General features: G+C 35.7%; 1 protein-coding gene across 1 annotated transcript; it reads right to left on the bottom strand.

Annotated features, from left to right (window-relative positions):
* Positions 1-10,686: 10,686 nt before the first annotated feature.
* LOC130826667 (serine/threonine-protein phosphatase 7 long form homolog) lies at positions 10,687-12,006 on the bottom strand. The gene is made up of 5 exons (XM_057692235.1): positions 11,918-12,006; positions 11,162-11,801; positions 11,005-11,028; positions 10,814-10,865; positions 10,687-10,706 (listed from the first exon to the last, which is right to left on the bottom strand). Exons 1-5 carry the CDS (start codon positions 12,004-12,006, stop codon positions 10,687-10,689), a joined length of 825 nt encoding a protein of 274 aa, XP_057548218.1.
* Between the last annotated feature and the right edge of the window lie 4,012 nt (positions 12,007-16,018).

The raw sequence follows: 16,018 nt of genomic DNA on the forward strand, positions 1-16,018 counted from the left end.
CAATTCTAACCACTTCAACACAATAATATAGACCAAATAGTGTTGTGTGCCATGTTTCGTGCAAAACAAACCAAGCTTGAGCTAATTTATGCGCAAAAGTGCCAAAAACGCTTAAAAACCCTTAAAACCACAACTTAACACGTAATTTCTAGCATATGACTATGATTTTCAATTCTAACCACTTCAACACAATAATATATACCAAATAGTGTTGTGTGCCAAGTTTCGTGCAAAACAAACCAAGTTTGAGTTACTTTATGCGCGAAAGTCCAAAAAAAGCTTAAAACCCATAAAATCGAATAGTGTTGCATTGTGTACCTTTACTGATGTCCATTTCGAAAATGTGGCTCTGGATATAGATCCCATTTGTCCACGCACTTTCTTCATTGTGCTGAAACGAATGGGAAAAGTAATACTGTTTATATATATATAACACTTAATTAAATCAAATTGGTAAAATAATTAATATTACATACGCATTCAACAACGCTTTGAATTTTGTTTTGCGAGGCAGGCTTTGAGGTTTTTGTAATGAGTCGAAGACGTGCACAATGTTCGTGAAAGGAAAAATGACCAAAAGTATCCAATGCAAACTAGAAACACAAATTTAAAATCAACAAATTAGAGATTATGTGAACTTAAAAATCAAAAGATAAGTTCAATTTCAAAAATAAAACTTACTTTTTCACATATGGAGCCAGAATGAACGTGTGTTTAGATGCAAGGAAATTAGTCAAAGAAGTCTCAATGTATGCTTTGACGTCATCTGGATCATTTACACTTTTACTACCAGAAATCGACTCAGGACAAAACCATCCAATTTTTATTGGAGGTTCGCAAGAATTTAGCTCCTCGTAAGCCGCACTAAACTCACGAATAAGAAAATTTTGTCAGTAATTCGGTTATTAAAACAATTAAACAACAATGCCTAACTTGTAAGATAATGAACATCACCTCATGTAGACATGGATATGAGCTACGTTCAATATCTCTCCTCTCAAAAATTGCCCAATGTCAATAGGACCAATAATTACAAATTGGCTCTCTACAAAGCAGAATTGTTCCTTTTTGCAGGTTTAGAATGATTGGGTCCTCTTCACTTATGCGAGATGCACAAGTGTGCAACCATTTGCAATCTTGAGAGAGATCTTTTAGCTCCGCATCAGTCAAAATTGGAGTGATTGCCATCGACTTTGACCCAGTCGACACCTTTGATGAGGAATCGATCTCTCTCCTAGATCCCTTTGGACTCTTTAGCTATTTCAATTTATACAATTAAATTAGTGTATGCATGAAATTAAAAAAATAAAAATAAATAAGGTATAAATGATTATTACCATGTTAGTGAATCGGACCCAAGCATATGGCCATGTGACGAAACTACCTAGGGCGTCTGATAGTTTCTCAAAGCTCCATTCTGGCATTGGAACCGGGAGTGAGAAATCTTCAAACCCCTTTAGAATAGTTTCCACGGTCACACTGATGTGGCCACTTGTACAGGCATCAAATGCACTGTTTGGCCCTGGCTGGGCCACACCATATGCAACCTCAGTTAAGTCGCCATCACTAGCAACACCTAACTGAGGCAGCAAAAGAGAACAAGGAGTCGCCTTCTGAAAATTGTGTCGTTTAGTATAATAAGCATCATAATAAAATATTAAAACGCGTTGCAATGCGTCTTTTCCCTAAGACCATATGCAATGCGTCAACATTGCCTCTTAGGGTGAACTCCCCCGTAGCTTCTTTTTCCTTCCAGCCCATCTGTTCAAATAAAAAGTGACATATATAACAATTAGTATAAGTAAATCAAAGCCAAAAAATACAAAACAAATCAAGAATATACTTAATAATTTCAAAACTCACCACAGTATCAGCAACCTTCTTCGTTCCCGGATCAGTGATTGTAAATTTACCACTTGCATCTCGGGAATGAAGTCCGCAATACCAATCCCGCACCCGATCTCCAGCAACAGTATTCACGGATGTGAAGGTAGTCGTAGATGAGGGCGTGGCTGGACTTTGATTAGGGTATAAACCCGCATCCACCCACTCTTTTCGGACCTCATCGTACGTTTTTGGGCCCAAGCGATGGTAAAACTTCCTTTTGCTTGCTGATTCAGAAGCTTTACCGCGCTTTTCCTAATTAATCAATGGAAATCGAATGTCATATATTAGTTTTATGATTGAATCAAAAAAAGTAAATTCAAATTAAAAGCTATAATATAATATGGAATACTTACAACTTCAATTGGAGTTGTTCTTTTGGCAACAAAAAATTCCCATTCCTTCTTTGATATGTGACCCCATATTTCGTAGGGCATCTTCGAAGGTGCTTGCTCTCCACCTTTGTTTCCCGTTTTGACCTTTTTGGTCGTAGGGGCACGCTTCTTCGTGATCCAGCCAGTTACTAGCTTGAATTTGAAATCTCTGAATCTTTTAGCAACAGCTGAAAGAAACGCATTCTTCTTCTCCTCATCGCTCTCGATGTGAAAAAGATTCTACAAAAAAAAACTATATTTATTAGTGTCAATTAAATTAATTTTAAAATGAAACTAAATGAATAAAAATAGTAAAGTTGCTTACCACAATATCATTCCATTGAGAGTTCTTCAAACCCTCCGGAACCTCGTTCCATGCGTACAATATGGAAATCTTGCGGATATATAGGCCCACTTGTTTTCGATATTGCCTACGCCATTTTCCACAGGGTTGACCCAATACATTGTATTCCAAATGCATAGGTTTTGTGACTTTGAGGTTTTTCGTAGGACCTCGCCCTTTTCTTTTTCTTATACTAGTAGTGGGAGCATCCATTGGTGGGGCGTCTTCAGTGTCATAATTATTGTTAAGTGGTGGAGTGTCTTCAGCCATACGCTCGTATTTCACAATTTGGTCCTCTTCAGTGTCATGACTATGTTGCTCATTATCCGAGGTCTCAATCTCGGGACAATTTCGTCTCTGAAAAGATACATTGTATATCAGTACCTGAAAGTGTATGAATAGAAATATATTAGAACATAAGAATATAACTATGATTTACAATTCTAACCACTTCAACACAATAATATATACCAAATAATGTTGTGTGCAAAGTTTCATGCAAAACAAACCTCAGTCAACAAGTCAAAAACACGAGGACGTTTTCCTAACTCATTCTCAACTCCCTCCATCATCTCATCAACACGATCCACATCCTCATCGACATTCTCTTCATCTGTCTGATCATACCCATCAACATGATCTACTACATCCTCATTGACATTAGCCACATTATTGACGTCCTCAACAACACTTTTCTATTAGTAAACTGCTTCCTCACCATGCCAAACCCAAACATGATATGAGGCCTAAACCCACGTCGAAGTATGTGCTCCGTAAGGATATCAACACTATCTACCTTTGATACATTGCCACAAGTGACACATGGGCAATAAAAACCAACTCCCCCCGTCCTAACTTGATGTTCAGCTGCAATACTACAAAATTCTAATACGCCATTAATAAATTCTGACGATTCAATGCTTCCATACATCCAAGAACGATCTTTTTTCATCCTAATTAGTGTGATTTAATTAATTCAAAACAAAATTAATACACAACTTTTAACATATATACTTAGTTATAACAAATATATTTAACCCTAAAAATATATACTTATTTCTACCAAATCTATTTAACCCTAAATATACATACTTCATATTCTAATTCTATACTTCATACTTCAATATTAAGCACTACATTGTAAATAAAATCATATTCTAATTCTACTCACATTTTTAACAAATTACACAAATATTTAACAAACTAATAACATAAACTTGAATAATGTAAAATTCACAAATAAAATGATATCTTTAGCACTAAATTACTAATTTACATGTTAAACAATAAAGATATGAACTTGCAAATTAGTAAAATAAATATAATAAACTTGATTTTGTGGGTTATGTTATCTACAACGAAAAACAGAGAAACAAAATTAGTATACAAACAGTTGCCCTAATTTTCAAGTGTTTTCATGAATATCTTGCAAAACTTAAATGCTTAACAAATTAAAAAGAGAAAAAATACCTTAATTTCGTGGGTTTTGAAGATGAACAAGACCAAAGTCTGAAATTTCGAATTTATGAACAGTTACAGTCGTGGGTTTATGAATAAGAAGTAGCAGGAAACAAGAAAATGTCGTGGTTTCAATGGGTTTTTCGAGTGAAAAGAAGTAACAAATATGCCGTGGGTTTATGAACCAAGAAGTAGCAGCGTGAAGAAGAAGATGAAACAGTAGCAGCCGTTAGAGTGTTTTATGAAAATTCTTCGTGTGGGTTTTATGAAAACAGTAGCAGCGTGAAGATGGGTATAACGTTAAGAGCAAGAATGATGAAGAAGAGCAAGAACTAAGATGATGAAGAACAGGGTTTTTTGAAACTGTGGTCGGGTTTTTTGAAGAAGATGAACGTATTATGTTTAATGCATGAAACAGAAGAGTACGTTATAAGGCGCGTTTTTGAAAGTATTAAATGCTGCGGGCAATAAGAAAACCGCAGCATTTAAGTGGCCAAGTGATTATATGCTACGGGCTAGGAAGAAACCGCAGCATTTGATTGGATTATTTGCTGCGGGCTAAGAAGAAACCGCAGCATTTGATTGGTTTTTTTTTAATTCTTTTTCCTATTTATTGCTGCGTATATAAAAAACCGCAGCAAATGACACGCAGCAGATACGTTTTTTTCCACTAGTGATGCTTTTCATCAAGATGAACGATGTTAGTATGTGGCTTAAACTTGAAAGAATCAATGTGTTCATCATATTACAACTTAGATAGTGCAAAACTTAACCTGTGTAGTTTGTTGTTATCATTCAGTGTGGGTATGATTGCATTTGTATGCTTTCTAATTACTATGTCCTTCTTCCACCTACACACTGTTGACTGTGATACTTCCATTTGCTTTGCCACTAAATGTTGAGTGCCTTTTAGTTCAAATTTGATGGACTTGAACTGTAACACCCCGAGATTTTAATGACGTAATTATTTAAATAGTTTTTAAAGATTTTACAATTATTATTTAATTATTTCCGAATTAGTTTTAATAAATTTCCTTCATATACGGATTTAAATGTCAACTTATATATATATATATATATATATATATATATATATATATATATATATATATATATATATATATATATATATATATATATATATATATATATATGTATATATATATATATATGTATATATATATATATATATGTATATATATATATATATATGTATATATATATATATATATATATATGTATATATATATATATATATATATGTATATATATATATATATATATATATATATATATATATATATATATATATATATATATATATATATATATTAAAAATATAGTTACGATTTCTTAAATAAAGAGGTTCGAACAAAAATGATTATTTTATTAAAATGTGTGAGCCCACGAAGGTGAGTCTCTTAGTTGGGACTCGTAAGAAAATAAATCGAAAATATATATATATATATATATATATATATATATATATATATATATATATATATATATATATAAATAAAATAAATAAATAAATAATAATAATAATAATAATGAGTATAAAACCGTGAAACCCTAAACACTCAAGAAGAGCCGTCATTCTTTCTCTTCCTTCTCCTTCTTCCTTGCTCACTCCTCGCATCCCATTCCCTTCCCGCGGCCCGCGCACAGCAGCCCAGCAGCCACCCTCTTCTTCTCTTCCTCCACCACGCGCACAGCCGCACGTCAGGGACCAACCGTGTGCGCACCACCAGCAATAGCCGAGCTGGGCCTATTTTCCAGCCGGTTCTGGGCTTTGGCGCCACCTCCACGAGGTTCATTATCCTCTTCCCCTATTTGATTCCTTCTTGTTTCAATTGAAATTTATAAAGTTTGTGAAGAAAGTGTTGAAATTTGTATGATTGTTATTGAATCTTGTTATGGGTGAGAATTGGATTGATAATTTGAATGTACTTATGAATTGGGTTTTTGAAATGTGGATGAAAAGTGTTGAAATTTATATTATTTTTCATTGAATTCTTTTGTGGGTAAGAGTTTGATTGATGAATTGAACATATTCATGATTTAAAGTTTGAAGTGTGATTAGAAATTATGGGATGTGTGTTGATTGTGTATTAGTTTGGTTTAATCTTATCATAGGTAATAGAAATAATGTTATCTTTGAATATGAAATAATTAGGGTTTGAATTTAGAAATGAAATTACAAATGATGTACGTCTATCCTATATTTTGATGGTGTGATGATTGATTAAATAACCTGAAAAGTTGTTTGAAACTTAGTTGATTGATTTTGTTGTGATAATTAGTAATGGTGGTGATTGTAGTGACTATGGAAGTGATCTTAGTTGTTAAATTGGGATAAATAGCTGCTAGTTGTTATGGTTTGATTGATGTGAATTACAAGTATTCTTATTAGGTTGTTATTGAAGTCATAATGCATAATCTTAGTAAGGCCATGAGAATGATGTCAACTTATTGTAAAAGGTTGTTAAGTTGCTTGTAGTGATGCTCGATTGTAGTCTCTCTAACTTTGGAGGATGTAGCGAAGAATGTTGCAATCTGACCACTTTAAGAATTGTCCTCATGTCATAGTAGAGTTATATGTAACCTTGTGAGACTTAAGTGTGAATCGTCATAACTCAAAGTTAGTTGATGTAATGAAGCAGTCGACATAATCCTTTTATTCCTTGCCGATGGAAAAACTTGTGTTATTTTTGAATTGACGATGATGCTTGGTGTTGAATGAGATGCGTACGTGCTAAAAGTAATTGAAAACTTGTCGTGAATGGATGATAGTAGTTACTTGGTTTCTAGCTGGTATAACAAAGTAGTTAAGAGAACTTATAAGTTCTATTCCTAACTTGTATAGGTTCCCAGTTTATAAGAGGAAAGTAGACCCTTAGTTGGGTGATTTTTGTAACTTGCGGTCATGCAGTGACGCTCGCAGGTACGTACACGCAGTAATTTATTATCATGTTTATCGTTACAAAGTATTATCAATATTTCATGATTGTATACATCGTATTAGAATTATAGAGCGCCAGAAAGTGAATTATGCTAGCGTATAGTCATACTAGTAATATAGGCAAGTAGAATGAAAACATTAGGAAACTATGAGAACAAATTTATAAATAGTAGAGAACGCACCGTAGTTGTGTGTGGTGTCGAAGTGATTTCTTACTTACTGAGCCTTGATGTATGATTAATTGGCGTGACTCGACTGGATTATGTCCGGTTGATTTAATAGTCCCCTAGGTGAGGTTCGACGGGACCATCGTAAGGGGGGTATGAGCATGCTTGGGTCATTGGGCGCCGGATGGCCGATACCGCCCCTTGACCGAGGTGATACCATGCGGGCCTTGCAAACCCCAATATGGTGGCCTCTTCACTGGTTTAGTACCCCAGTGTGTTAGTTTTTCCCGAAGGTAGGACCCGAGAGGGTCAGCTGGAGGGGGCATGAGCTCATACTTTGCCAATGGGCACCGGATGGCTGATAACGCCCTTAGCCGTGTCACTATGCCATGAATAGAGAAAAGATCCACTACCTTTGAATATACTGGAGAGATTAATAGTTTGAAAAGAGGAATTATGAGTAAATAGAGGTGTTTAGATAGATGAGTAGACTAGCTATTGCCATACTATACTGTTGTCTATAGTTTTGTTCCATTCATTCCGTCGTGGCATATTCTTTTTGAAGGGCGTTAAAGGCCTTAGATTATTTTAATCATGTTAATCATTTATATATATATATATATATTCTTGACACATCCTCAGTTTTAACCGAGATGCTGCCGAAATTTTCACTTACTCACCCCTTTTAAATAAATCTTTAGTGGTTAATTTAATAATTGTTCTCTTTTCTTTTTATGTAACACCCGAATTTCCTCCCTTCCTTCACGATTCTGGTTTCGTTTAAGGGGTTAGAAATTCAGGGGTGTTACATGAACTTCTCCTCATCAAATTGAATTTTGTTGGGTGCTTGTCTCCCAACTCTCTTGTTGTCGAGGTTGATGGCTGTGTTGTTGTTTTCCCTTTGCTTTTGAACTTCTTTCCATAATCTCGTGATTGTTTTCCTACCCTCTTCATACTCTGTTGCAAGTTCATCAATTGTACCTAGCATCGGTTTTCCCTTCTTGTTTAATTTGCACAATAATTTTTGCATTATTTGAGTTTTTTGTTTGGGGGACATATTCTTGTTTGTAACCATTTTTGTTTAACTTGTAGGTGTAATTAATGTGATAGATGACTTTGGTATTTATGGCACTTTGTTTCTGTGTGCTGTTTTCATCTATGACGCCAATGATGAATTGATTTTGACGCCTGTTCTCCCCTTCTGTTTGCAGTTTGGGTTCCTATTTTTAATTTGGCGCCTGTTCTCCCCTTCAGTTTACTGTTTGGTTTCTGCTTTCTGTATTTTTTTGGACATTTATTTTGGATTTTTGAATAAAAATAAGATGGTACAATGATGATTTTTTTACAAAAATTAAATTTTGGTTGTTTACAATACCGTGGCAATTTATGAGAATTTTAATGCATCAATTTTGTTGTTAATGTGAAAAATCTAAAGTTGATGATTGGAAAAAAATCTGCACCCACATGATCAACAAAGATTTGAACTACATCGAATCTGTTGAAGATTTGAGAAGGTTGTCCGAGATTAAGTAATTGAACTATGTAAATTTTTTTTATTTTTCTGACTAAGTATGTAATGTAATTATAGGACCTATTTGTAGGACATATGTATTTTAGATTATTAACCCGGACTATGTAATTCTCGGTTATTAAAAACAAATTAACCACTTTTGAAGGTGAAATATATTCACCATTTTTAAATGCATACAAGTTTGTTCAAATTTGGAGTGAATCATTAATCCCTTAATCAATTCATTAAAAACCCATTACATCACTTTCTCTCCTACCCTAAGGGTCCCATTTTAACCCACCTTAAAATCCGTAAAAAGTCAAATAGGACAGTTAGACTGAATAGGAGGAAGTACTATTTTTGTCCTAACGTATATATATTTGAATTTGGTCCCCTACAATAAAATTTAATGCTCTGAGTTCTAAGAACCATGATGTTTCTTCTCCTACTAACTCTTCAATTAAGAAAGAAGAATCATTATTTCCTTCCACCTCACTGGAAAGGATGTTCTGCCAATTATGTACCCTCTACAATGATGGAAAATATATTTCATTCTACTAGTATTTTACTATTAATAATAAGCTATACTTTTAAAAAAATTCATATCTATATATATATATATACACACACACACACACACACACACATATATATATATATATATATATATATATATATATATATATATATATATATATATATATATATATGAATCTTTTCCCTCAATATTGCAAGTTTTATAACTTATTCCCACTTTGGATGAAATGAAAAAGTATTTCCCAAAATACTGTCCACGTGGCAATTTGTTTTTTTTTTAAAAAATTTTCCAAACAAAACCACCAAATGAGATGGTGGTTTGCATTAACCAGTAAACCGCCACATGAAGTAGCGGTTTGGTTAGGGCAAACCGCCATCTCATGTGGCAGTTTTCTCTATGCCCGTGCAACATTTTATTTTTTTCTTTCAATTCCCATAATTAATTAGCACAACCTGCATTAAACGAGTTCAATACCATGTATTCCATAATAATCAACTACTAACCAGTTTGATTTGTAAACATTAATTATGAAAATAATGCGAACATATATTACAACCTTGGACAATGATACAAGAAGTTCAAGCCATGTAAATTCATACAAAGTGTGTTAAACTACAATCCCCGACCCCTTTTATTGTGCGCATCGGTGGATGAGGATGGTGTAGACTCATCAACCTCTGCGATGACATTAAGAGCAGGAGCTTGTCGTTGACTAGCACGCTGATATGTAATGATCGTATGCGGAGGCGATGGATGTGGAGGAGTGATCATGGAAGCTGGAGGAACAAATGGCGACATAGCACCGGATGTCGATGGGGATCTGAAAGACCGACCTCGAGTAGATGAACGCTCGCGACCTCTTGTGGACCGACTACTTGATCCTCCTGAAGAGCTACCTCGGTGGGCTGAACTCCGTGGAGAAGGAGTGTGGAATGTATCATCAACCTCACCAATGATGGGTGGAGTCGGAATGAGATACTCATACCCCGCCTAACTCAATGCATCGGTCAATGACGCGTTAATGGAGACAAGGGTCAGAGAACATAGCCGATACCCCACATCAACTGGGGAAGTAGCGGCCCCGTGAATCGTGTCATTGCATTGTATGAGGACCGATCGGATGCGCTCAGCCTGTATGTTATCATTATATTATTAAAAGAATCACATAAAAGTATTACTATATGCTATGAGTGTTAAAAGAAGACGTACCAGTAACGTAGATGTCGAATGATAATGTGATCCTGGCTGTGCAAATGTGGTGTTCGTGAGGCATAGCATGGAGATACGCCTGTACCAATTCATGTACGCACCAGAGCTTTGACCGGTGTAGTTATCTCCTTGAACCAATCCAGATGCTCGGTCATTCCACGCATCTACCTGCGATCTATGTCGTATGACGTAGTTCTTGTCCCCAGTCCTCCTATCAATCGCATGTAGTTGAGGTTGGGTGTCACCGGCATGCGGAATAACCTGCTCCAAACCGAATTGACGCATGACACGATCCAGGAGATGTAGCTCGACGATGTCAAAGAAAATAAGTGGACAACGCGATCTTCAAATCTCATGGCCCGATCTACGTATGTGTGGCAAAGCGTCCATCTTAGCCGTTGTGTAAGGCTGCCATGTCATCTGTAATAGAAATTAATATACTCAGTAATATATACAACTTATTGATAACTAATACAAATAATAAATGTTAATAACTTGCTCGTCCTGTTGTCGATCAAGTGCGACTCTGTAGTAGACTAGAGTATGTGGGGAGTGGGACCTCGAAAGATATACGCGAAGCCAGCTACGAACAAACGAACATTGTTTAATATTTTCATGTATCATAAAATAGTGAAATTGGAATTTGAATAGTGAATTGATTGTTGCTACCTTACTGCTAAAGGATCCCTCCCACGACGATGCTATGAACCTAAGACCGGTTCATAATCCTCTGCATCATCGTCCTGATCTTGTTGCCCAGCGGGTCGAATCGTCCGAATTATAGGCCTCCCTATATGAATATGCTCCCAAAACCATTTCTGTAACAACAAGCAGCCTCCAATGTCCTTGGCATCCTCACGAGATGCTCGACATAAATTACGATACAGATATGCAAGGGTAGCACTTCCCCAACTATACTCATCTACCCACTCTAAATCTCCTAGCTGAGGGAGATACATCAACTGGACCGAGTCACCGCTCTTGTCTGGAAACATGATGCATCCAAACAGGTACAAAATGTACGCGCACGCATGCCTCTCGACTGTAACATCATCCGCGTCGTCCTCTAGCACGCTGAAATGCTCTCTGAGCCAAGTTAACTTCAACGAAGATCCAGTGATGATCTTCGGCTTTGTGGGGTCTTGAGGGTTTTCTGGCCGAACCCCTAGTAGCTTATGAACTAAATTTGGCCAATGTCCCTCTTCATGACCAATCACTGCTTGTCCTTCAATGGCCAGTCCCAGTATAACTGCCACATCTTGCAACGTGCCTCGCCAACCGTGAGGTGGAATGTATGAGTCTCCGGCCTCCACCTCTCCACTAATGAAGTTATAAGAGCTCGATCGAGCTCTAAACCTTCACCCAACAACCTGTGAATGTAACTAAAACTAGCTAATTCCACTACCTCTAAAACGCTGTCATCCACCTGTCAGTGTAACGTACTCGCCTGGTAGTGCTGACGAGTAACCAACTGGGTAGTGGAGCCCTCCCAGGCAGCTAAGCTCCTATGTGTCGCCTGAAACGTAAGTACTGATGGATCAACTGGGTCCGGCATCGCCATTATCGCTGTTACATACATACAATATTATCAAATCCACAAAAATATTATCAGACTCAATATGATGACAAACTACTGTGCAAGTTAAAAAAAACATACTTTGTTGACCTTCGACTAACCGTACGAGGACATGTTTTCTTATTATGACCACTAAATCCACAAATGCTACATGTGTTACGAGGACGCGTCACCGGTACATCCATTTCGTTCCTTATGCAAGTTGATTGCAAACGACCCTTTCCACGCTTAGTTAAGGGATCTGGAACAACTATAGGACCATTCCAAGGATCTCAGGTGAACATGTCTGGAACAAGCATAAAGGTCTTTTTATATGTGGATACGTATTCTGTAGTGCAAAACGAAGGGTCTACAAAAGCATCATACTAAATGTTACGAGCTCGACATACTGCAAGAATATGTGAGCATGGTAACTTGAACATGGTTGGTTTCTGACAAGAGCATGATGCTGCTGTGAGGTCAACCATGTAACATTTTCCACCTTTTCCTGCTATCTTGTTGCCACGACCAGTGGTGACCTTAATATCCCACGTACTATTTCATATATCCTAACATCATGAACGCGTGCTTTTTCAACATTCTTATCAATCGTATCAGTTGGTTTCTTAGCATACACATGTCCATTCTCTAATCTCATTTTCCCTAAATCCCTCCTTTTTTCAAAGTTTTCGTTAACCCGATAAAATGTCATCCTAACCAATGAAGTGATTGGGAGACACCTGGCCCCCTTCATTACGCCATTGAACGCTTCAAACATGTTTGTAGTTTTCACTCCATATCAATGACCACCATCATGAATCAAAGTCCATTGGCGCTCAGGAATAAAACCGTCCACTAAGTACTTATATACGTCCTCATCATACTCTTTAAGGCGATTCATATAGAAATTATATTTCCGAATCTTTTTCTGTTCAGAAGCTTTTCCAAATAAGTATTTAAATGCTATGTTCTTGAACTTTTTATGCACGTTCGAAGCTAGATGACCTTTACAAAACCGATGGAATGCATACGGCTCTTCCCAACCTTTTCCAACTCTATTCATTGCATGCAAAATTCCCTTGTGACGGTCAGATATAACACATAAGCCACCCCTCTTAGTGACATAATGCCTTATACAATCCAAAAACCAACTCCATGTGTCGTTGCTCTCTCCCTCCACAATGGCAAAGGCAAGTGGGAACAACTGAGAATTTGCATCTATTGCTATAGCAATCATAAGTGTGTCTTTGTACTTTCCGTACAAATGTGTACCATCTATAGAAATAAGGGGACAACAGTGGGGAAAACCCTTAATAGATGGTCCGAAAGCCCAAAAAATTCTCTGAAACATAACTCTGGTAGGATCCATTGTCGGTTGGACTTCCCATTGCACCACTGTTCTTGCATTAGATTGCATTAATGTAACGGTCCGGTTTAGGTGACCCGGAAATCCATATGAAAATACAAATTCCTGTTCACTCTTGGACTCCAGAGAAGACTTTTCTCTAGGACCGTCAACGTTCCGTCGATAAAGAAATATAGATAAAACAGAAAACAGTACCAGCGTGAAAGATAATAAGTCAGCGGAAGCTCTAACGTACAACTTGAGAGCCTATAGGCCTCTAAACAAACTAATCGAAATAGCGAAAGCGAAAAGAAAACTACACTATCTCTTGTTACTTAAATACAGAGTTTCTTCCTACTCATAAACTAATACAAAAGATAATAACATAGTCTTGATGATTACGGGTTATAAGTCGAGATCTCACTCCAGACCCTACCTGCAATCAACCTACTAGTCGTCTTATGACAACACACAGTAGGTTCCAAGAAACAAACCAATACACGTCAGAGACTTTATACAAATATCAATCAGGTTGAATACAAGCAAAATGTTCATCCTAGTATGCATAGGCTCTAATACATTTATTATTAATTAATCCCAACTTGTAACGTTGCCCGTCCTGTTCGGGTCGTCCAAGTATAAACCATTCATTAATAGATAATTCCAACTTGTAACGTTGCCCGTCCTGTTCGGGTCGTTCAAGTATAAATCCAAATCTTTTGGAGGAATACACTTGGGAGAGCTAATCCCAAGGCAACCACCGACCTAAGACGTTGCTCGTCCTGTTCGGGTCGTCAAAGGCTAAAGTATGCATACCCCCATGGAGACCGTAATGATCCAAAACTGCCATGGGAACAATAAGTATAATAATCCAAACCAATTCGTTAACCCCTTTGGGTAACACAATATAACCAAACGTCAACCCCTTTGGGTGACAAACACATAAATTCTCAATTTCCAATTAATTCCTTTCAAATTATTTGAAGTGTCTAATCCTTATGTGATTACCATGCCTCGATTAGAAATGAAACAACACTACTTGCACAACCACATAAACCGTATGGTCTAAGCGTGTACCTTTAAGCGCTGCAACAAAAATGTTCAAGCACGACAGAAATTTCGCCCTCTTATAAATCGAGGTCCTAAATAACATACACACAAAACGATCACGTATTAGGACGTGTTTACACATTTAATCCACTCCATACACTAAAATATCACTAAGACTTGATAATTTTTAATTGTTTACATCCAATTCCCAAAGGTTCCAAATTTCACATTCTGACCAGAAACTTTAAGGGCCATTTCGGACAGATTAGAAAATTCAAATGAAAAATCCGACTTCGCCATTGCGTTCAGAACGCATCAATTACCTTGGGTACCAATTTTCGTAATTTCTAACATCCATTTACTATTTTTAATTATTTTAAGCGTTTAACGAGTTTTTAACGCAACGGTGCACAAAACAACGGAAAACAACTAACGTTTCCGGGTCGGCACCTTTAACGAGGCAGATCAGCTGCTGCCCGAAAACATATACATAAAATTTTTTTTTTAAAATTCATTATTATTATTATTTTATATATACATTATCAACCCCTTTTTCTTTTAAATCTCATGACCAAAATAATTCTAGCAAGATCACATCCACAAAATCCTTCAAGAGACTTGAAATTTCATAAATTATGATAACTAAATTAAATACTTAATTCTCTTAACAAATTAAATTTTGTAGAGAATTATAAAACCAAATCACCCTTTAAAATCAAGACATATATATATATATATATATATATATATATATATATATATATATATATATATATATATAACACAATCCTTCTAACAAATCAAATTTTGCTAAAGGATTATTAAATCTTTGGATGACTACATAACTTAATCCATACCAACTTAATTTCTACTAACAAATTGAAATTTAGTTAGAGAAATTTAAACCATAAAAGAAATTTATTTGAATATGAACAAAACTCAATTCTTATAACAAATTTAAACTTTGTTAAAGAATATAAATCAAGAACATAACTTAATCCTTTTAACAAAATTAAGGTTTATTAAAGGATTGTTAAAGAAAATTACATAAAAATATACTCAATCCTCCTCAAAGTCATAGGATATCATCATACATAAAATGTAATTCATCTTAGAAAACCTTGTATATAAAATCTATAACTAGCAATTCAATTAAACTTACCCCTTTGATCAAAAGATTGAATGGAAGAACAAGAGAACAAATTTAATTTTTTTTTTGGAATGCCGAAACAACAAGCACTAAGGAGAGAATTTTTCTGATTTTTTTTGTTCACTTGGGAGCTTAGAAGGGTGAAGAACTCAAATGGTGTTCACAAGGATTAATAGGTAATTAAGGGATGAGCTTAATGTGCCATAATACACACTTATGAAAGGAGTTACAAGACTCCTCCCATTCCTTCACACAACCGGCCACCCTTCCCCTCCCCTAATCTTTTATTTTTTTTAATTAATTATTAATTATGTAATTGTCTTTTTTTTTTAATTAAAAACAGCAAAGAAATATTACGCGATAACAACGTATGCGATAAAATTCGTTACCGTTAAAATTAAACTTACTTCGTTTCTTATAATCAACCATGTAAAATAATATAATTCAATATTACTTATTTATTTTATTTTGTT

The sequence above is a fragment of the Amaranthus tricolor genome, chromosome 11 (assembly GCF_026212465.1).
Source record: "Amaranthus tricolor cultivar Red isolate AtriRed21 chromosome 11, ASM2621246v1, whole genome shotgun sequence".
In the NCBI taxonomy this organism is placed as follows: domain Eukaryota; kingdom Viridiplantae; phylum Streptophyta; class Magnoliopsida; order Caryophyllales; family Amaranthaceae; genus Amaranthus; species Amaranthus tricolor.